This window comes from Phalacrocorax carbo, chromosome 16, assembly GCF_963921805.1.
Source record: "Phalacrocorax carbo chromosome 16, bPhaCar2.1, whole genome shotgun sequence".
NCBI lineage: Eukaryota > Metazoa > Chordata > Aves > Suliformes > Phalacrocoracidae > Phalacrocorax > Phalacrocorax carbo.
The window spans coordinates 10,223,345-10,246,106 of NC_087528.1; the positions used below are offsets into that span (position 1 = coordinate 10,223,345).

Genomic DNA, 22,762 nt, shown 5'->3' on the forward strand with positions numbered 1-22,762 from the left:
AATGAGCCCCGCCGCGCGGGGGGGCGGGGAGGCGGCGGGCCCAGCCGGGAACCTGCCGGCGACAAGGCGGTGGGTGAGGCGCCGCCTGCCCCGCCTGCCTCCGCGGCCAGCCTCGCCGGCTCGCCCGGCTGCCCGCCTCCGCCTGCCGGGGACGCGACTCACCGCGGCGGCGAGGTACGGTGCCCGCTCCTTCGCCCTCCCCCCCCTTTTTGGGTGTTTTTTTGATTGTTGCTTTTTTTTTTTATTCCCCCCTGGAGCTGCTGAAGAGCCCGCCCGCGCTCCCGCCGCCCCAGCTCGGTGCGGGGGCTGTGGAGCGGTGGGGTTGTGTATGGGGGGGGGTGCGATGGCAGAGCCGGCCGCGCTGCGGGTGGGGACCCCGAGCTTCTGCTGGCGGAACCAGGGCCGCGGTGCGGGGCAGCCCGCGCGCTCTGCGGGGGGACCCTCCCCCGCGGGGGGCCCGTTCCCGGCGTCGAGCGGTTCTCGCCCCGCGGCTCCTCCGAGACCCGCTGCCAATGCGGGGAGCGCTGTGTACACCGCGCAACGGGCTGGGGCAGCAGGGAGAGGGGGCCGGCGGGCAAGGGCCGCCCGCCTCCCTCCCTCCCTCCCGCGGTTAATTACACCCTGCTAAATTGCGGAGCACGTGAGGGGCGCGGCGGGGCCGCCCCCGCCCCGGGGGCCGTATTGGCGGCGGGCGGACGGGGCGGCGCGGCGGCATGGCTGCGGGGACGATAAGAGGGGCGAGGAGGCGGGCACGGCAACAAAGGGCGACGGGAGGGGAGGAAGGAGGGCTGGCAGTGGGCGCCGCTGGTGCGCGGGGGTTCACCTGTCCGCCCCGCTCTGCTCCTGTCCCGCAGCCCCGGCGGCGAGGACCGCTCGGCAGCCGCGCCAGGGCCGGGGTGCGCCGGCGGGATCGCAAATGAAGTGCGAGAACTGCACCAAAAAGGTGAGTGCGGGGGCGGCCGGGCCCGGCCCGCGCCCCTCGGCCGGGGGAGGTCGCCTGAGGGGGCGGGCAGCTGGGGGTGGGGGGGGTGGCCGCGACCTCCCGGTCTGCCCGGTGAGGCGGAGCGGCGTTCGGCTGCCGGCTCCAAGGTCACCGGTCCCTCCGGCACCTGAGGCGCAGCCCCGCGGCCGTTCCCTCCCCTGCGGGCGGCGGGGGGAGCGGGGGGAGGCGGCCGCCCGCCCTGCGGGGAGCCCTCACGCACCGCCGCGGTCCGGCGCCGGCACGCCGCTCCTGCCGCGCTCGGCTTATCGTCCCCTTGGGATGGAGAAATAAAAATCCGCTCAGAACTGTAAAACTGATGAAAAAAGTGAATTTCTGTGGAATTTTTTTCACCGTAGAAAACGCACTTGGAAAACAGGGCATTGTGTATGAAGATGTAGGTTTAACACTGCCAAAAACCTGTAAAAGAACTAGATTAGTTCCTAATCACAGTTTAGTGAAGATGTTTGTGTTGAATGGTGAGCATATATTGCATAATACACGTATTTTATGTTTTGCTCCAGGAATGCAGTAAAAAACAGAAAAATGATGATACGCAAAGTACATCTGTTGATGCGTTGAGTTCAAATGATGGTTTTGAAGAGGTAATGTTCTTTCTAAAAACTGTAATCTACTCTTATTTGTGTTTTTTTTTTGTGCTGTACCCCAAAGGAGGTTATAAGTAGAGAACCTCCAAATAGAACGCTATTCAATAGCAGTTGTGAGCAATTACAGCCACTTCTATGCATAGTATCACAGCATTGTTTAGGTTGGAAAAGACCTTTAAGATCATAAAGTCCAACTGTTAGCCCAGCACTGCCAAGTCCACCACTGAACCATGTCGCCAAGCACCACGTCTACATGCTTTTTAAATACCTCCAGGGATGGTGACCCTGCCACTTCCTGGGCAGCCTGGGCCAGTGCTTCACAACCCTTTCGGTGAAGAAATTGCTCTTAATATTCAATCTAATCAAGAATCTTTAGAAAAGATTAAATAACACACCCCACACATATGCTATGCAAACACAAACCCGAAATTGAAATTCTAAAAAAAATTTTTTGAGTGCCACAAATCTTACATCAGGTCTTCAAAGCAGAGACAGAGCTTGTAAGGAGGAAAGAGGGGTTTTGACAGCATAAACATAAAAAATGTCGTCTTGCTTTTTATGTCAGAGAAACTTACAGATCATGTGCTGTTCTTCAAGAGAGAACTCTTTCCCTGGGAATGGCTTCTTCATGGAAGGATTTTTGTTTGGGTTTTTTGTTTGGCTCTTTTTCCTTTTTTGCAAGTAGCCTGGTTATGTTGCACCTCTGCCCAAGTATTCCCTTTTCCCACAGGTGAGCTGCCAAGAGTATGTAGCCAGAAGCCTGAAACTCCTGACCTTTTGTATATGTTCACTGTAGTTGTAGGACTGCGTTCTGTTTGGTTTATCTCGTGGTAAAAGGCCAGTCATCTTGCTGTTAGAGAGGCATCTGGCTGTTACATAGCTTTAATGGTTCAAGTAAAATTTCTCTCAGTTGCTTGGAAAGTTGATGGGGACTGTCAGGTTTGAAATGCAATGCAAATCAAGTTACTAGAACATGGACTACAGGGCTAAATTTAGATCTATGTTTATGCTTAAAGATTTTGCGGTTTCACAGTAATAATAGCAGAGCCATGAAGAAGGATGGAACAAATTATTTTGATTACTTTAAATAATCTTGGATGCTATGCTAGTGTCATGGATTGTCTTGTTTTAAACAAGACAGTGAGGCCATGTTTGCTCTTCAGCTGTGTCGTTTCAGAGGTCTTCAATTGGTCTATCATTTTTTAATACTTCTTTATTCTTTTTTCATCCCCCCCAGAAAAATGAGTTTCATACGTTGGCTAATGCTAAAATACTCCTTAGTGACTGCCTAGCTTGTGACAACTGTATGACGTCAGAAGAAGGAGCCAGAGTTTTCCAACAGAATCAGAAGGAGCTCTTTCGCATTCTTAACCTTAATAAGGTAAAGTGACACAAACAAAATAACATGCTGTTTTCTGTTGAGGAGGAGGAAATTACAGAATGACTAAGCAGCTTGGTTTGCCACGGCAGATACTGTGAAGATTTGTCAGGATATACTTTATCTAGAGAGGAAGTGAAAACTTCAGGCAAGATGGACACTAAAGTGCTTAAAATAATTTCACACTAGAGATGCAGGATCACAGCACTTAACCTAAGTGCTAGAGGAAAGTTATTGCACCTGCAGAAATAAAATTTTTGGAAAATGTTACTGTAACAATAAATTAGTCTGTGGTTCAGTGTTTATAAATACTCGTACCTTTTGTTAGTAGGACTGTTCTGGGTGGTTCTGGCGCCATCCACATAATATAAAGCTATGAAGGCAAGCTATTGAAAGTAGAATTGTTCTGAATATGTATTTGAGCTGACTATATTTGGAGCAGATTATTTTTTTTGTCCAAATTCTTAGCAAAACTTGTAAAAGCATTCTTTTGCTGTCTTATTTTCTGCTGAGGTCTGGATTTCCTGGAAGCTAGTTTCTATGCGTGGTGGTCAGATCTTTAGATCTTAATACTGAGTTAACTCTTTTAGTTCTGCTCCAGACTTCTGTGTCCTTACTTGGTATGTAAAAGCTACCAGAACTGATGCTTTTTCTTAATCTCTACATAAATGTCATAAGTAAGAAGATTCAGTTTTCTTAGAACTAGTTCAACTGTCCATACAGAGTGATGTTATCGTACATGAAAAAAAGAGAAGAAACAACAAAAATCTTTTTGGGTCACATTAAGAGAGCCTGAAGTCTACAACAGGGAGGCAGGCAGGTACCTTGACCGGAGCTTCAGGGGTCCAGAAGAGGAGAGTGAGCAAGGGAGATGCTTTGCAGGCAGTCACAAGCTCTACTTGAGGGGTCATTATACAGCATTTGGTGTGTCAAAGTACAAACTACGGTCTCTAACCTTTTTAGGGTGAGACTTGTCTGTGGCATAGTCCTGGTTTGTCTTCCAAGGGTTCTACTGGTATGGAAAAGGTCCCAAGTAAGACACAAGATTCGTCTTCAAATAAATGTCACAGTCATCGGAGCTTTACAATTACACACCACCACAGGTATTTTCAAAGGGTTCCTCAGTGCCTTCTAACACTGGTTTGTTGAGGGTCCTGTCCTGCCAGTTTCCCTCAACAACTTCAGTGATAGAGACACGGGAGCCTTAACCAAGGCTCAGCTCTCTAATTTCCTGGGTTGGATTTGTAACTTCAAATGCCCATGCTCCTGTAAGCATTATTTATGAATGTTCAAACATACAGCTTTTCTCATATTAGCTAGAACATTTCATATTACTAGGACGTCATAGGCGCTGTCTCTTAACCTTCCGTACACCTTTAGGAGACCAACCACAGAATTGTTCTAGGAGGGATGGATTTCCTTGGGTTTTTATAAAAGAAACGCCTACAGATGAGCAGAGATGAGCACTGACAGGATCAGAGGAACATCCTGTCCTGCCCTCAGGAAACTTGATAGTTGTTTCATAGGGGTTTTAATGATATGGTATGCTGAAGCACTGAGGGACAACTCCAGGAGTGGAAAAGGGAGGGAAAGTAGGGAGCCTTACCCTGTTGTAATTACATACCTTGTCTCCTTTTTGTTTTATTTACCAGAAATGTGATACCTCAAAACACAAAGTGTTGGCAGTGTCTATATGCCCTCAGTCATTGCCTTATTTTGCTGCTAAATTCAATCTGTCTGTGAATGATGCAGCCAAGAGACTCTGTGGTTTCCTCAAAAGTCTCGGTAAGTTTGGGTTTGTTATGATGGTACAGCAGAAAGTGGAGACTTTGTTAGGTTTTTGCTTCCTCAGCAGGATTGTTTGTTACGCAGTCATAAAGGGCCATAGCTCAGTCTAGTTTAGAATTTGAAATATGCACTCTCTGATATTAATGACAGTGCACCAGTATGACATACACCAGTTTCAGAAGTGGATTGGAGGCATTACCCTGTTGGTAGTAAAGCCGCAGAATAGAAGGACGTTATAGAGCTGTCTTCAAAACCTTCACTACCAAGAAATTGGGGAGGGTTTGGTCATGAGCATCAGTAAGATTTCCCCTTACTTTGTAACTTGAGGGAGCAGGGAAGTCTTATCCTAAATGCCTTCCAGTCATGCTGACACATTATATCTCTGGAAGATTCTCAGTTTGGTTTTCTTCTGTAATTTGAAATTACATGCAAGAACTGTTGTATCTCCCTATTTTGTGTTAAAGCTGTATTTCATTTACTCTTTATATTATATATATGAATTTTTATTAAAAAAATAAAAAACACTTTGCCTATAGGTTTGAGGGCTTTTTATGTACTTGTGGGAGGAAGGAAAAGGACAGTGATAAGAACCTATAAACTGTTTCCTCCCATATATATATATATAAAAACCATATAGATATAAAATATTAAATTTTTTGTAATTTTTAGACATCTCTGTACCCAGTGTATTTTCTTCATCTAAAAGGAATGCTAAGCTCTGGTGGGCCCCAGTTTTCTTAGAATCTGTTAATTATCTATGCCTCACTGGCTATGGAGACACGCTCAGTATTACGTAGGCACATGGGGAGTATGGTGCTAAATAGGCAGACAGAAGGTCTCTGCTGTGTTGGTGATATGCTGGTGTACCTTTGCAGACAACTTCAGCAACGGAAGATACGCCTCTTAGCTGGATGTATTTTTTGTGGATAATGATACGTGACTTCAGCATGTCTTGAAAATAAGGCTTCTTTTCAAAAGTCACTGCATACAGCCCAGGAGTCGCGAGACCCCATTCAGTTAAACAAAAAGCAAATACGTGCTGAATGGCAAGCTGCTTATAAGGAAGCAGACAACTATTTGAAGTTGTTAGTCAGCATTAGCAAGTTGGTGGCCCTTTTAGTTTCATGACATAGAAGATAGCTTTTCAATGTATGGCTTTTATTTTTTACTCTACCACTTGAAAATTTGGAGAGGGGAAAGAATATTTCCGTTGACCCTCCAAGATTTTCTGTAGACCTGGAACTTGGAAAGAAGCCTGTGAGATGGAAACATTTTAGTAATTCACCTTTCCTTACTGCTTTCTTTCCTAGGGGTGCATTATGTATTTGACACCACTATAGCTGCTGATTTCAGTATCCTGGAGAGCCAGAGGGAATTTGTGCAGCGGTATCAACGGAGGAACCAGGAGGAGCATGCCTTACCGATGTTTGCCTCTGCTTGCCCTGGTGAGACCTGATTTCTCCAACCTTCCTGCACTTCAGCCTAGTCTCACTGGAGTTACCAAGGAACTAAGGAAAGGGTGGTTTCATCTGGGAGCCTGACCTAACTTAGAGCTTTTTGGCTTTGCTTTTGAGAGATACCAAATATTGCACACGGTACTTGTTACCAGCAGCACTGACCATCCTTAGTGCATCGCTAGATGGGCCTGTTTTTCATGGGCTGTGGGGAGAGCAGAACTTGTTTCAACAGGCAGCATCAGCTTTCCCGTGTGTAAGTGAGGTGCCACAGCCATATATGTGAACCATGCAGGCAAAGAGCGGGTCTGATCGTGCTGGATAAGGCACGTGCTAATTCAGTGTAAGGCCTTGCACAGTTAGATGCGAAGGTTGCAATAAATTCTCCAGCTGCATCTTACAGTTGTCTTCTGTTGGAGCTCTGCAAAAGGTGAGGAGTGTAAACTCTATTGATGCTCCTCAATAACAAGACCCTTGCTGTAGTCCACAGCCTCTGACAATGCAAAGGATCTGAACTACTGACTTCCTGTGCTAGCGTTTATATGTGGCATTTATTAGTCAGTGGTGTTTCCCACTGCTTCTATAAAAAAAGCATATATTACATATGAATCTCTGGATAATGAACCGAGGTACAGCAGCACTGAGGTTTTTAGTGTTCTGTGTAAGACCTTAGGAGAAATTAATGAGAATTGGAATTGCAGAGTTAGTGGCTGCTGCTTATGTGTCCAGACCACAGAGTTTAACGTGGTGTTTCCTTAGTGAAAAGAATCTTTGAGGAACTTTGCTAACTGACATAATTAAACCACAGCCTCCGTTATCTTAAGCAAAGTTTTGAACTTGCCACCTAAGCCTAGGAGAAAGTAGCAAGTGACATTACTCTCTATGACTGTGAGATGGTTATGTCTAACACAAAATAATGCCCACTTGAAATGTCACAGACTTGACTCAGTAAATATCTCACTTCTGAGAATCTTGCACCTGAGAACTTGTTCTGTTAATGAACAGAACCTGCACTTATCACAACTGTAAAGATGTAGAATCTGCAGGCGTCGTTTACTTTTTCCATTTGTTAGCATGCCATCTTTTCAGTTTAAGTATAATTCACGTTCCTAAAAAAGTAGTATCAAAAAGGAGGTAAGAGTAACTCGTTCACCTGACCCCCTGCCTCAATTCCACCCTAAAGTTCATGGTGTTGCTTTTCAAAAGGCTCATAAGAATACAAAAATATTTCTTTCTAGCTTTGAAATTATTTCTGTGGCCTGTGTTCTTTAAATAAATGTTAGTGACAAGAAAGGGAGTTAGAGTTGTGTTTGGTGACTCCCAGAATCTGCTCTTGTCATTGATTTAAAGTGTGAATACTGCTATTTGAATTGTACTTGTACTTTTGGTTGTTCTGTGTATTCTGTAGCAGAAATATCTGCGCTTTAGGAACTGCATATATGTGTTAAGAGGAAAAGTCTCTCTTCCCCTCCTTCCCCCCCCCCCGCCCCGTTGCTTTTATCTCAGTGTTACCTCCTATCTTCAGGAGCAGAAATACTATATGTTGCTTTTTTTCATGTAAAACCTGTGAAGTTGAACCAGCCCCTATTACTTCGCTTTGTCATGTTGTACGTACTTTATTTAAAATTTTAAACCTGAGGATTTCTTATAGAACTACTTCTGAGATAATTTGAACTTTCTTCCTCTAGAAGCAGCTCAAATTATATGCTGTTCTCATTGGAAATATTTTAAAATAGTTGATGGAGCACTTCTCTTGTGCTTGTCTGTTCTGCAAAAGATTGTTTCTGTTTTCAGTGCTAGTTATGGTGTTAGCTGTTGGCTGTGGTATAGATGTTAGCAGAAGCATGGGTGCTTTCTGTTTCTGGAAAACTGAACTGAAATATCACTGTAAACCCATTCTGCAAGCATATGATTCCCATTGACAGCAATTACAGAAAAAAAAATAATGATTAGTCATCTTGAAAGTAAGGCTGTTCACTGTGTTTCCTGACTTTAATTGTCTGGGTGCATTTTCCGTTCCTCATTCTCCTTCCTTTCTTTGCCCCCAGATTACATAAATTTGTCCCACAAATGTTGTTTACTGGGTGTGTTTATCACAAAATGGTTTTTTATATAGCTCAGTAGATATGAGGTCAATGTGAACTCAAGTATAACTGCTTTTACTCTTAGTTATCTTCAGATGGAACTTTCCACAGAAATATCACCTTCTGCAGGAGTGGTCTGTGGTGTAAAATCTACCATGAGCAAAAGAGCACAGCCCCTGTAGCCCCAGAACCTGATAAAAGGGTATTTTATTGTCTCTGTATTAGTTGTTTTTGCCTCCCCCTGCTGCTCTCTTTAAAAAAAAAAAAAAGCTAATTTTTGGGGGTTTTGTTTCCTGTTGAAAGTGCAACAGTGTAACTACTGATTGTACATGTAATATCTCAGAAGTAGTTGGTTCTCCTCCTTAATTTACCCAACTGGTAAGCAACACGAAGCATTTGCTTTGGGAACCAGACAGCATTTTTAATGCATTGCCAACCTCTGAACTTCTGGAATAGGTCCACAGGGCAGGCTTATGGCATAACTATTGAGGATTCAAATGTTTTTGTCCTAGTCAGCTAAACTGATTTCGTTTTACAGGAATGGGGTTTTACAGTAGTGAAAGTTATCCTAGTTTTTGTGCACTTTATATTGATGCATAGGTATTTATAGCATGCATCTTTGTCACCTACTCGTGATAAACCACTAAAAGTAATGTTCTGAAGTGCATCTGCAAGAATTTTTAGTGATCTGTGGGGTTTTCTTGCTGTTGTTTGATGCTAAGGCAAGCCAACAAATGGCTGATAATCTGAATGAATTTATGAAGGGCATAGGCCTGTACAGGGTATAGGGTACTGGGTATCTTAGGCTTCCTGTAACTGTGGCTCTGGAATTTAGCCCTGTTGACGAGCAGGCAGAAACAGCTAGTGCGTATGTGAAGTGCAGATAAATGCCTCGTGTTGCTCATTTGCCAAGGCTGCTTGTATAATTAAACAGTGATGAATGGTCATTGCAGAGCTGGAACTACTAAGACACTTGTTCCGACTACTGCAAGGAAAGAAACAATTTAAGAAATTGCTTTGGACAATACCTGCCAGAAGCCTCTTGGGATTTTAATGAAATTTCATTATGGTTCATGACTACAATATCTAAAACATTCCAATTCTAAAAGTAGCCTCATAGCAGGAGCGCCTTGGTGATTAACGGTCATCTAGTTGCAGTATAAGGGAAGGACCTTCCAGAAATGTTGCTGAAGTACAAGGCAGAATGTTATTAAAAACGGTCCTTATCTTGTTGGAAGTCATGTTTTTTCTATTTTGACAGCACCTGAGACTAGAGCCAGTTAAGAAGTAGGATATACGTATTACACAGAATATGCTAATATGTCCTTTGTACCAAGCACCAAGTCCTTTGTTGCAGGTAATATCTGCAAAGTCCCAGTTGAAGCTGGACATTAAGCAAACTTCCTATTCAGAGCGCAGCAATTCAGCACAGTCCTGACATGTAAATCTATAGTCCCTAGCTTCTTGTACAACAGAAATGAATGCTTGTTGAAGATGATGTATGTCTTTGTGATTTTTCCATGGAGACCAGTATCTGGCAGTCTTGAAGCCTGTACTTCAACAAGAATTGGGAATATTTAAACAGCTGGAGGATCCTCATGTTTCCCTGATACTTACACTTTCTTATTTTTATCAGTAAAATTTTATTACACTTGGAAAACCACTTCTCTGCCATAGAGACACATACCATCTGAACACCACTTGGATTCCAGTTTTGTGCTATTGTTGGCCTTCGCTGCAGCGTTCAGACTTAAACATTTCCAGGTGTTTATATCTATGTGTGAATTTCACAGCTTAATAATTAACCTACAGCTTTTACCTTTCCTGGGAAGCGTGCACTTCACAGCAGTTTTTCTCTTCTACGTAAACATTAATCTGTTTGATAAGACTTAACTGTGATATTTTTCACTATTTCTTAGCACCAAAAGCAACACACTTCCATAGAAGGTTGGACCTAACTCTTCTGCACAGTTTAGGTATCTGGTTCTCAGTTCATGTAGGTAAAGCAAAAAGTTCTGAATCCTTGCTGTGAAAGATTATTGGCTGTTGTTTTCACTAAGTTACAGCACCTAAGAAAGAATTGCACAACCTAAATATCTCAATCTGTTCCTTTGTCAGTTCCTGTTAGAAGGTGGGGAATAATAGAACGGCTCTGGGTATTGGGGGTGGTGTGAATATACATAGCCTGCCCTAGCTGAAATGCTGAGGGAGTCTGGTGAAAGGGAGGGAGACACTTGAGTAACTAAGGCAGAATGTTGAACACAGGGGTTTCAGTTGATTGCTGTGTGTGGTTGAGTGTGTGGGTGTTTCTGAAGAAGGTGTGGCTACTCTAACAATAGTAAAAGAAGCCATTTTTTCCAGGCTTAATCCATGTGCCATCTTGTGATAATGCTTTCATGTGACATGTGACTCTTCTGTTCTAGAGGAGGCAAGCTGGGTGCACGGATATTAAATCTCAGGAAACAGAAGGTTACAGTTAAGCAGCTGAACAGAGTACCTTTGTTGTAGTGTCTGGTGATCCAAGGGTTGAGGTCTAGAAAGTCAGCTTACTCTTAGCTGTGGTCCTATTCTTTCTGCTGTGTTAAATCTATGCATTAGAAAGGGTATAATAGGTCATGAAGTTCACAGTGGCTTCTAGGTCTAGAAGTAATGACACAGTGAATTATCAATAGGCAACTGTAAGGAATTATTAACAGAGCCTTGAGGTTTCCTACAGTTCCCACAGTGGGGCTTCCAGCCTACACAGAAATGTCCTACCTACTGTGAAGGTGTCTTCATTTTTAAGAGCAGTTCTGTAACTGCTGCCACTTTGCCATGCTTATGTGCCACTTCACCATCTAACTGTGATTTTCTGTTGTCGTAGGTTGGATCCGTTACGCTGAAAGGGTACTTACTAATCTTGTGACCCCTCACATTTGCACTGCAAAGTCTCCACAGCAGATCATGGGCTCCCTGGTGAAGGGCTACTTTGCTAGGCAGCAGGTAATTAATTATGATTTATTGTTACCGTTATACCCTTCTAAAAAGATGGGCTAGTGGGTTTTAATACTGAAGTATAGATCTTAGTGTATTATAAAGTGGTAAAGAATCTTCCTGAATTGTTTGTCCTTTACTTGAAGAATAAATGGTGTTCTGCTGCTATACAAGTGCCCTTGATAAGAAAAATGTACAAAGAACCTCATTTCATGAGGTGCAGTGTGAGCTGGCAGCAATCCTTGCGCTCCCAGTGCAACATGGATTTAGACATTTATGGATAAAATTAAATCCAGGGTAGCTAAAGAGATGCTTGGTAAATGCTTCCTGTGTAGTTCTATAGCACGGCCAATACAGGAGCCAAGGAGAATAGTGTAGAAATTGCCCTGGGATCGATAAAAGCATTGTATCCTAGAAACTGACCTTTTTATCTTCTCCATTTTGTATATTGAAAAAGTTGCTGTTCTTGTAATGTATCATACTTAAATTTAACTGCATCCATATTATATAGGAAAGTATTGGTGTCTCCACGTAGATAGAGAAATACTGATGGACTTGTTGTGGATAAAGGTGAATGAGTGACAGCTAGGAAAATGAATTCTAAAGTCCTGACTTGCATTCACTTTTTAAGGCAACCAAAAGCTACAGAAAATGTGGTCTGAGGAATAAGTAAACATTTCAGCCAGAAGGCTGACCTTGGGTGTTAGTTGCTAATGCTTTGTGACTTCGGGCAAATCACTTCATCTATGTGCAGCAGTCTTTAAATTTAATTGCTATGGACTGATTATTAGTATTATCTGTAGGGAGTTTATGATGCTGTTTTTGTCCTTGTCATCCTTCAAGCTGTCTCTTGCTCTTCATGGAGTTCACATGTGCTCTCTTCTCTGCTCCACAGAACTTGTCTCCTGATAAAATTTTCCATGTAATTGTGGCGCCTTGTTATGACAAAAAACTGGAAGCCTTGCGGGAAGACTTCTACACTGCCTTGTATAATTCACAAGAAGTTGATTGTGTTCTGACATCAGGTTAGATCTTCTTTAAACTTACTATTTATAAAGATACAAGTGAATCACCATTGGTAGAATAGCCCTTACGCCAGACTTTGCTTTTTTCAAGTGTGCTTTAGTTGTAAGGTTGGCTTTTTTCTGCTTTAAAAAGAAATACATGTTTTTGAGCTACTGGTAGCATAGGTATTGTATAGGGAAGGCAAAGCAAAAAATACTTTCCTTCTAAGTTGGTGTTCATCTGAAAACAAGATTCAGGGATTTGTTTTTGCCAGTCTCTTGAGAAGGGTAAGTGTTATGCAAATCCATATTTAAAATCATTGTCTTGTTTGTGTGTGGTCGTTATTTAATCTCCACTGGGATTATTCATAACGCTCCAGATGCATGGCACCAGTGGCTTTTTGCTGTGGATTTTGACTTCAGGCTTAATGTCCAAACTACGTGTCCTCCTTTTCCCCTGCAGCGTAGAAATGTCTTCCAAACTTCACCTAACAGGCTACGGATAGAATTATGCAAAGTTTGGAGCAAGCTGAAGGCCCTTTTCTTCAGGGCTGGAAGTGTCAGGCTTCTCAGTTACTGGAGGGAACTGACTCTAGTAGGAATTGGAGAGTGTCTCTGTGAATGCGTATAGGTGTCAGGATATTGATCTCTTAAACAGAGGCACAGCATGTGCATTTTGCTTTGTGTTGGAAGTAAAATGTCATATGTCTTCCTACAGGTGAAATTGTCCAAATAATGGAACAGAAAAATGTGTCTATGAAAGATGTGACTGAAGTAGCTGTAGATAGTTTGTAAGTAGTTTTGTTGTGGATTGCTTCCTTATTTCGATGACAAATGACAACGCCTTTGAGCATATTCAACATAAATGTAAAACTTCTAAAAAAAATGTTTTTTCTTTTTAAAGAAAAGCTTGCATGAAAGCCTGAGTATACAACAGCCTCATCCTTTATAGAGTGGCCAGAAATCCCCACTGTATTCTCTTTAATGTTCATTGCTATGTATAAAAGTAATATGAAACAGATAATATAAAACTGTATCTGCTTTCTATTTAGACAGTATATCATTTGAGGTAATGACACCTATCTAGCGACTCCTTTGAAATTTATGATTTTTGAAGACCTGTGTAGCTCCTTATTTATATTTTAATGCCATAATATTAGATTTGACTATATCAAGTTCATGACTTGCTAGTAAGTGTCTGTCTCAGGGTGTTGACCCCGTTCAGAGCTCTCCTATGCTCGAGCTTGTGTAAAGCTGAACAGTCTCATCTGCTCCCCTCCAACTGTCTGGCCTCACACAAAGATGCTGGGATGCAGTCATGGGGTTGACCATCTGTTCTGTGCTTCCCTCTCATTCAGAGCAGAGTCTTGACAGTAAATTTCCACTCCCCTTAACGTTTTCATGTAGAATTGATAGAATTATCCTTTCAGGAAATGGTAATTAATTTTTTAAATATTGAATACAGCAGTTAATTTTTCAAGATTAGATAAAATTGAAACATGCTTCATATGAAAATCACAAAGCATTGAAGAGATTTTGTTTACTTACTGTACGACTGGCTCAGACAGCAGCACGCATGTTGTTTTAATTCTCGGGCTTAGTTACAAAGGCTGGTCTCACTGCTCACTGATCTTTGTTCAAGTATGACAGATGTTACTTGGTATCTTTCCAAAGTGGTGGTAGTGGAGCAATAAACATGTTCTCTTGCACAAAATAGAAAGCTCTGGAAATTTTAAAAACATCCTTTTCACTTTCAGTTAGTATCCTGCTCGGACCTTGTCTAGACTGGAGAAATTTAAGTGGCACAGTGGTACCGTTTTCAGAGCTGTGTTTGTAGTGCAGCTTCTGTGATTAGTTCTACCAGAGGTGGCTACACAGAATGAGAATTACATAAAGTTCTTAGAGACATAATCACATAGAGGTGGCAATTTATTTCTAAATGAACCTGTCCAATGAAAGAACAAGCTCTTTTTCAGAATACAGCTGTTTCATTGGATCAATTTATATTGGAAAATAATGTTAATTTTTAAAAGGACTAATCTGATAATACTGGTTCAAGCTGTGAGACCTGATAACATAATTTTTTGATCTTCTGGGGTCTTAAATGTAGATTTTGCAGAGGAATTTATATAACTTGAACTCCTCCTCTTAAAACAAGTCCCAGCACAGCAGCAATGTGGGGTAAAGTACTTGGTATTAAAGAAGTAGTGTGATCAAAGTAACTGGTGTTTCAGTTCTCAGCTCAGTTTTGTAGCTAGAGAGTGCTAACAAGTAGCAATTGCCTAAAATTGGGAGACATCATGAAACAAATCACCCAAGGCTATTAAAAAAAAAAAAGTTGCAGTAGTTCTTAGATGCAATGACTTGGCATAGAGGGGACAAACATACTAAACTTGTAAACTTCAGCTTTCTTGTGATTAAAATATCTCCTCTGTCACTACTAAAACATCAGTATTTTTTGTTAGTAAGGTGTTTGCCGTCGTAATTTTCACTTTGGTTTCGTGCCTGTGTGCTGTGCTCAGACCAGCAAGAGCTCGCGGTACAGGCCAGGAAGGGTCACGTCTGGATGTTCTGGGAAGATAATTAGACTCTTAACTAGAGAGGCTTTCACATGTAAGAGCAAAGGACATAATCTGTCTGTTTGCTGATCTGAAGACGAATACCTCTTCCTGCAGCTAGCATCACCAAACACCCCTACTGATTTCTCCTTTGCCAGAAAGGAGTACGAGCCTGTAGAGCTGTGGTCTTCGGCAATCTCCAGCAGGTATCCCAGTACAGTTTATACTACAGCCGTTTGTGCTCACCAGCGCTGGTTTTAACTGGGGGAGAGGTGAACCTCCAGGGGAATGCTGTGCCCATTGGATACGATCTCACTAATTTTCTTGCCTGAACTCTAATGTAGCACTTATCTCAAAGGTTCAGTGTTCTAGCCTGGTTGTGACTGTACTGATTCAGCATTACTTCAGTGGCACAGTGTTATAGACTGTGACAAACAGCTCCTGGAGCAGAATTCTTAGTGAGCAAATGCTTGTAACTTCTGAAGTACTTTTATATTCTCACAAGCTAAAATTATTTTTTTTTATAAAAGTCTCCTGAGCAGTGAATGGCTGTTGACCAAGTCTAGGCTGTGCTAAATGTGCATTCTTATAAATTACTGTTGCTTGAAGTTTCTCAACATGGAAAGCCCTGCATCCTTTTATTTATTTTATTTTTCCCCACCATCTTACTGCTGTCCTGACTAGTTTATTTTTTTTTTAAGCTGTAATAAATAAAAATGTTAATATGTTCTCACTCACTGCTATAAAACTCTCTTTGGTGGGGGAAGACAGAGAAGGTGAAAAAACATACTACCTTCTTGAAGTGAAGCAATTAAATTCTTGGTCTTTCTGTTGTTTTCTAAGGTTTGATGAAATAAAGGAGGGAGATGTCGTAAGGCATGATGGGAAGAGATCCGATGGTTACCTGGAGCACATTTTTAAACATGCTGCAAAGGAGCTTTTTGGTGTGGATGTCAAGGAAATCACCTACAAAGCATTAAAGTAAGCTAGGGTTCTATATCCTTGTCATGTCAGTTGGGCTAGTTGGAATGGAATAGAATATTTGCAGTTGGAGGGGACCTAGAACAATTCTCTAGTCCAACTGCCTGACCACTTCAGGGCTGGCCAAAAGTTAAAGCATGTTAAGGGCATTTTCCAAATGACTCTTAAGCACTGACAGGCTTTGGGCATCGGCCGCCTCTCAAGGGAGCCTATTTCAGTGTTTGACCACCCTCTCGGTAAAGGAGTGGTTCCTAATGTCCAGTCTAGGCCTCCCCTGCTTTAGTTGGTGCTACCATGAACCCTAATGCAGTTACTGCTCACCTGGCTTTTTTGCTGGTATGCAGTTACATGTTATAAATCTGTGAATTTGTGGCTGTAAGGTAGCTCCTGCTAGCTTAAATTTTATTAATAACTCACCTGTCTTTAAAAACTCTGAAAATTCAACCCCAACTTCTGCTTAACTCAGTTTATAAACTGGAAGAGTTCACCTTAATCTCATTGTTAACACTTGTTCTGTTCTCTTTAGAGCATCTGAATACAAATCGACACGGTTGGATCATCCCTTTGGGAATGCAGGGGTTTAAAATGTTCTCTGTGTATCTTTACAGGAACAAGGACTTTCAAGAAGTTACCCTTGAAAAGGATGGTGAGACAGTGCTGCGTTTTGCAGCAGCTTATGGCTTTAGAAATATCCAAAACATGGTTCTAAAGTTGAAAAAAGGAAAGTTTTTATACCATTTTGTAGAAGTCCTTGCCTGCCCAGGAGGTAAGAATAATTGTGGATCCACAGTCGTTCTGCACGCATACCTTGAATCTCAAAGGAAAGTTGTCTTACAGGCAGGCACTTAATTTCATTCCCTCTTAAGCATTTTAGATTATTAAGAAGAGAATTACTATTTAATGGATGGTCCAGAACACCAATTACATGTGCAGGGTTGGCTCAGAAATTGATTGGGTTTTCTAAAATTAACCACAATGTTACTTGCTCTCTTCTGACCTATAAATAAGTGACAGTGTGGCTCTTAGGATTATTTCAAACCTCAGAGGAAATACTCTGAAATTGTGGTTGTCAAGGGCAAGAAAAGACGAGGAACATAATTAAGATCATAAAACCATGGAGAAGGCAGAGAAAGATTGTTGATGTGGAAACATCATTAGCGTTAAGATGTTGTTGATGTTGGAGTCACTTTAAATAAATATAAATTCTAATAGTGTGGTGGGGTAGCCGATTTAAAGGTAAAACTTATTTTCTTTAGAGAGGTATGAAAAAAGAACTCCAAGTTAACAAACTTTCTCTTTATATCAAACCCCCATCGCCCTTGTGGCTCTTTTTTTCCCCTAAGGGTGCCTAAATGGAAAAGGTCAGGCACAAACTGAAGATGGGAAACCAGATAAAGCACTGCTTAACCGGATGGAAGAAGTGTATGCTGCAATACCTGTTAGACTTCCAGAAACCAACGTGCACGTACAAAAGATGTACCAGGACTGGCTGGAAGGTGTGGACTCTAAGAAGGTCCAGGAAACTTTGCACACCAAATACAGTGCAGTAAATCAAACAGCAAGCAATTTGGATATCAAATGGTAATAAATCAAACTTGCAAAAGATTTGCTTAGGTTAGTTACAGATTCAGCACTGGAAACATTCTATGCAATCGCAGATGCTATGCACTAGCCGAGTGTATGAATGAGACGCTTCCTAATTGTGGATCACTATTTGTGAAGAACCATTGCTTTTTAAAAACAGAGAAGTCTCTGAAAGCCCTCGTTCCTGCCATTGTCATTTAACTCATGCTGTGTGTAAGCTCCTGCGTATAATGGATTTCTTTATTCAGAAACATGGTCTTGCAAGGTACATAAGCACTTTCTGCCGGGGCAGGGAATGTAATTCCTGATGAAGTTACTCCCTGAAGTGAAGGATTCCCTTCACAAAACAGGCTCCCCCAAGAAGGCGAGATTATTTTACTCCTAGGTATGTAACCCCTTCCAACATGGGAAAACAGTCATGAATTTCAATATTGTTGCAGTTCTTGTGAAGCAACTTGGGAATTACTTGCCTTGTTAACAAAAAAACCCTTTACAGGGACAGGTGTGTTTATGGAGAAATGAAATTAATTTATGTATGCCTTCTATGCATATTTTAACAAAAACTATTGAGTTCCAAACTAGCCACTGTTCCTTACTGATGTCGTATTTTGTAAGGAACAGGACACTTCACATAAGCTGAACTTGGGAAACTAATGCCTAAATGGTTATAATGCAATCCTTCATTAAAAATAGTTCCAGATAGGTTGGTTGGTACAAAAAGCAAACTCTCTTTCCTTCTAAGTTTTCTTAGAGACTTGCAGCTAGGAAGGGTGGTGCTCTTACTTTGCCTGGCTTCTTTATGACAGTGAAACATGCATATGCATGGGCACGTGAGCACGTGCATACTACAGCGTTGCTGGATTTGCTGAGTCAGACTTCCAGCACGTGTATATTCTCGTGTTTTGGTACATAGAATACCAGGTTGTTCTTTCATTTATCTCCATGTTGACAGACTTCTGTGAAACTAACTTCATGGAGTGGCTCTGAAGCAAAACACTTAGCAATGCTTGAGAGTTCATCAAATTTACTATACATTGGCATCATGAATTTTGATGCATTTATTTCTTTATGCTGTAGAGGTTTCATTTAACAGACATCTTAGAGTGGTATTTGCATGCAAGCTCTTCTGCCACTTCATGGGTTGTCAGAGGGTTATTCCATAATGTGATGGACAAAAAAACCTGAAACTACTGAGAAACTTCTACAGATTTCCCTTGTAGCATCAAATTTATTCACAATTAATGGCTGTTTGAAGCTAGCAAAGTTTCAGCTCTCCTTTTCCAGTCTGAAAGTGTGGATGGACTTTTTCAATCATTTCAGGCAGTTTGAGTGAATCTTCTTGTATATTTCTTAATATTACAACTGCTTGTATGAGTTAAATCTAGTACTGCAAAAACCTGTGTGTATTTGAAATCCGCATTTACCGTCAACACAGGGCATGGGCTAAAGGCATCAGTGAAGTCAGTGCAAGTTCCTGCATTGCCCAAACAACAGAGGCTCAAAAGGAGAGGGACAGTCTTAAGTGTGTTACCCTGATGACAAGAGATACAGTTCTCTTAATATGAAGCTGTTAACAGAGCTGCAGCTTTCAATTGGACCTCCAGCTAAATAGCAAAACATTTCACTTTGAGGGATGTTTTCTTTCCAGTGCAAACGAATTTGATTACTGTGCTACCTGAATGCACGCAATGAGATTATACCCATAAATTAGCCTTTGTAAGTTGTTCCTTGATGTAATAAAAACATTATACTTACGTGGTGCAATATCAGAACATCTACAGAAATCTACCTCTGTACAGGAAGGGAGTCCAGAAATTGTGGGAAGACATATGTATAGCCAAAACTTTAATAAATATCTGCTAAAGAAAGATGGTGGTGTTGCATGAAATTTCTGAACAGATTACTTGTTAGAAGCAACATCCAGCTCCTTTGGTCTGATTTTCTTTGTCATGATTTCCTCCAAAAACTTGAACAGAATTATCTTGTAATAAAGTGGTCTTGTTCTGTTTGTATAGGCATATACTTCTATGTATATATGGTTTATAGCTTGATGGCATGTTTAAATTATATTGCTTAACTTCTTTGTATAGTATGCTTATTTTTTTTATGTGCATATACTGGATGAAATGGTACGAAAAAGTTGTTGGCTTTTCTGAGGAAATCTTCACTCAACTACACAAGAGCTGCCTTGCTGTTCTGAAAGGATACCCTTGGACTGTTCGTACTCCTTGAAAAACACTCATCTTGCGTAGGAGGCACTGCTGTATGTGTTCTAATTTGCCATTATGCTTGCCTGTTGCGCTGAAGAGCCTCATGTGCTGTGCTGGTGGGAGACCCTAGGAAGGGGCCAGTAGGTGAAAGAAATCTGGCTACAATATACCGTGCAGTGCTCCCACTGCAGTGGAAATCGGTGGCTCAGTGCATAAAATAAACTTTTTCAGTTGTATCCCCCATTTCTTCCATCGACTCAAGTGTTTTAACCTAGTGAGATAGTAGCAGTGTAAAAATCTAGTAGATTGTTTGTCTGCCACAGTATTCTTAAAGATGAGGAAGGCATCTAACTGGGCAGCTTTTAGTGGTTTGGTGGAATGTATGTATTATAACTAGTGACTTACGGTGACTGATACTTGTCTCTTTTTTTTTGTCAGCTTTTGTTTTGTAAGCCTTTTTGAAGTAAAACTGATTTTAAGTTTTTAAAGCCTTTTTCTTTAAAGTGCCAGTTTAAAAGAAAAAAAGATTTTTTTCCCTTGAGAGTAATTAGTCTTTCCCCTCCACCTTAATTCACTGAAATTTTAACATACATCAGCAATCCTTGTTGCAACTTTACATAATGAAATACTTGCCTAAGACTTAAATCTGGCTTTTAAATCTACAGTTGGGAAGTCTGTTATTGCTGACAATACGTGTTTCTAGGCATACTTTCTGAAACTACAGCATTATTTAGTTCCCTGATTAGGATTTTGGCAACTAATAATTTTCATTGCTACTGCCTTTTCAGCAATGGGGAAAAGATCCTAGTGTGGTCACAGCCATAGTGCTTTACTTCTCAGTTGAATGTTGTGCTGAGACAATCTAGTCTCTGGATGATCTTTAGAAAATACTAAATTGGAGGGACTGTGGGAGAGTAACTGGAACTGCTAAATTAATCTGGAAATTGTCCTGGGGTATTACTGACTTGAGCATATCAAGTGCTTGATACCTTGGGTTATGGTACTTCATTCTGAGACCGCTCAAGGAGGGATATGTATGGCGGAGGACTTCTGCTCTGCCTTCTCCAGTAAGTTTGCCTCAGCCACAGCACCTTGTGTTTGTCCACTGGGGTTAATGAACATGGATGGACACAGGCTATACTACCACTTCGAATAACAGATATATCGGTATGCAGCGGTCTCAACCAGATTATATTTGGAAAATGTTCAGTTACCTAAATGTTGGTGCTTTGTATTCAAATGGAGCATGACCATGAATCGTCCTAAATAAATCTTGATACTGAATTATGTACTGATTCTGTCTCGTTCCATATAAAACCTTAACTCTTTAAGTACACTTTTTTTAACATATGTGCTTGTCAGGTGAATTTAAGGGTGAACACTTAGTACATCCATAACAGTGATACCCTGTCAGCTATGTATGAGTATTATGGATTACAGATACACTGCAAACAGTGAGAAACAAAAGGAGAGAGTTGCTGGATAGCAGTAGGAAATGGTAATTTGCTTTCTAGAATTTTAAATACATAGAATCGTGCAAGGCAGACAAGCATCTTGTGGCTTTAAAGCTCTCACTTGGGAAGAGCGATGTTGCAGGATGAAGCCAGCCTATGGGGGTTAAGTAGTTACTGCAAAGTTTACTATATAGTGTTACTTAAAACACGGGCACAAAGAACAGTAAAGGTGCTTGTTTGTGTGTAGCCTGATACCGTTGGGGAAAGGATGAAAATTAGCCCTGACATAGAAGAGGGAGGTATTTTTTTTCATCAATAGGTTGTGCAAAAACTTCTTTAACAAATTTAGCAAACGTTGCCATAATTTCCCATGAACAGTTAGGACCCTAACTTCCACAAAATAAAAACTAGACCTGAAGGTGGTCTGCATTTTTTTCAAGGGTCAGTAAGGAGTGGTTGCCTGGGAAGAGGAAAAGGAGGAGGAGCTGACTGGGGTTTGGCACAGAACAGAGATGTTCCTGTTGCTCTGTAAACAAATGACTGGTTAGGGCGGGTTTTGAGGTGGGGAGCCAAGGCATTAAGATGTCCTTAGCTACTCTTGAAATGAAAAATAAGTAATGACGATCTTTGTCAGCAGAGAGAGGCAATACCCATTTAAATTGCGTGGAGTTCAGTCTGTGAGATTAGACCCCCTCTGAAATCATTGCGTTTCTGTCCCTATCTTCCAAGTAAATAGTTGGGTGCACCTGGAAGATTATGTCCAACTTCTGCACATTTATCCACTGAAAACCACATCTTCCTCAGAATGAATGACTTGGGATTTTTTCTCAAAAAATACTTACGACACACATAAAACAACAGTAAAATATAATGAAAGACTTAAATCGTAGTAAGAACTATTTAAAAACGAGCGTCTTATTTGATCTTCTTGTCAAACGTATAGCTGTTCATTCAATTTAAGGACGCTAGAAACAGCGTGATACAGTTCAGGTCAAGGCAAACCCTTTGGCATTCAGCTCCTGGGGGTTTTACCCCGCTTTGGTCTGTACCCTGCCGTGCAGGCGCTTTGCCATCGCACAGACTCTTTTCCCTGCGAGGGATAGGTGCGTCCGAGCAGAACTCGGTGCCTGTATTCGCTCTCCCGGGGGCGGGTGCGCCCAGCCGGGCTGGCCTTGCCCCCAGCCCCGCTCCCCGCAGGTCCCTGCGGGTCGGGACGATGTTCCGCGAGGGGCCGCCACGGACGAGGAAAAAAGGGAGCGTCGTACTGCAGGTTCTACCGAGATTTGAACTCGGATCGCTGGATTCAAAGTCCAGAGTGCTAACCATTACACCATAGAACCGCGTGGTGGCACTCGCCTCCGCCGGGCCGGAGAATAAATGCAAAACAAACAAAACCCGCTGCAAAAGTTCTCACCACCCTTCCTATTTTGCATCTTAAATCTAGCCAGGAACCTAACGCAACCTAAATATTCATATTTATTCCGCCTTTCTGCAATATTGGTTGTTTTCGTGGTATAACAATCACGAAGATGTAACGTCAGAAAGCAAACACGAACGGTAGGAGAACGTCATCTCTCACACACTTTAACCACATCCTCACCCACACACCCGAGGGCCGCACGCTGCCTCGGGCTTTTCTAATGCACCTTTTAGAACTGTTTTCCATGCAGGTTGGTCACAGCGTAGAAATAAAAATAATTAGTTACA

At 41.8% G+C, this 22,762-nt stretch overlaps 1 protein-coding gene and 1 non-coding gene across 4 annotated transcripts; one reads left to right on the top strand and one right to left on the bottom strand.

The window, feature by feature from the left end:
- Positions 1-20,885, top strand: NARF (nuclear prelamin A recognition factor). 3 transcript variants are annotated; one of them, XM_064467455.1, is made up of 12 exons: positions 1-174; positions 855-943; positions 1,504-1,584; positions 2,825-2,968; positions 4,618-4,750; positions 6,064-6,198; positions 11,155-11,273; positions 12,160-12,289; positions 12,987-13,059; positions 15,670-15,807; positions 16,416-16,573; positions 17,151-20,885. In XM_064467455.1, the coding sequence occupies exons 2-12, from the start codon at positions 917-919 to the stop codon at positions 17,390-17,392; spliced, it is 1,380 nt and encodes a 459-aa protein (XP_064323525.1). In that variant the 5' UTR covers positions 1-174; positions 855-916; the 3' UTR covers positions 17,393-20,885. The 3 variants fall into 3 exon arrangements, with proteins under 3 accessions (XP_064323525.1, XP_064323524.1, XP_064323526.1); XM_064467454.1 differs by lacking the exon at positions 1-174 and having other exon boundaries at positions 743-943; XM_064467456.1 differs by lacking the exons at positions 1-174; positions 855-943; positions 1,504-1,584 and adding an exon at positions 3,929-4,068 and having other exon boundaries at positions 2,837-2,968.
- Positions 20,886-22,323: 1,438 nt separating this feature from the next.
- Positions 22,324-22,395, bottom strand: TRNAQ-UUG (transfer RNA glutamine (anticodon UUG)). The gene has a single exon. It is a non-coding gene; the product is annotated as a tRNA-Gln (tRNA).
- Positions 22,396-22,762: the final 367 nt, after the last annotated feature.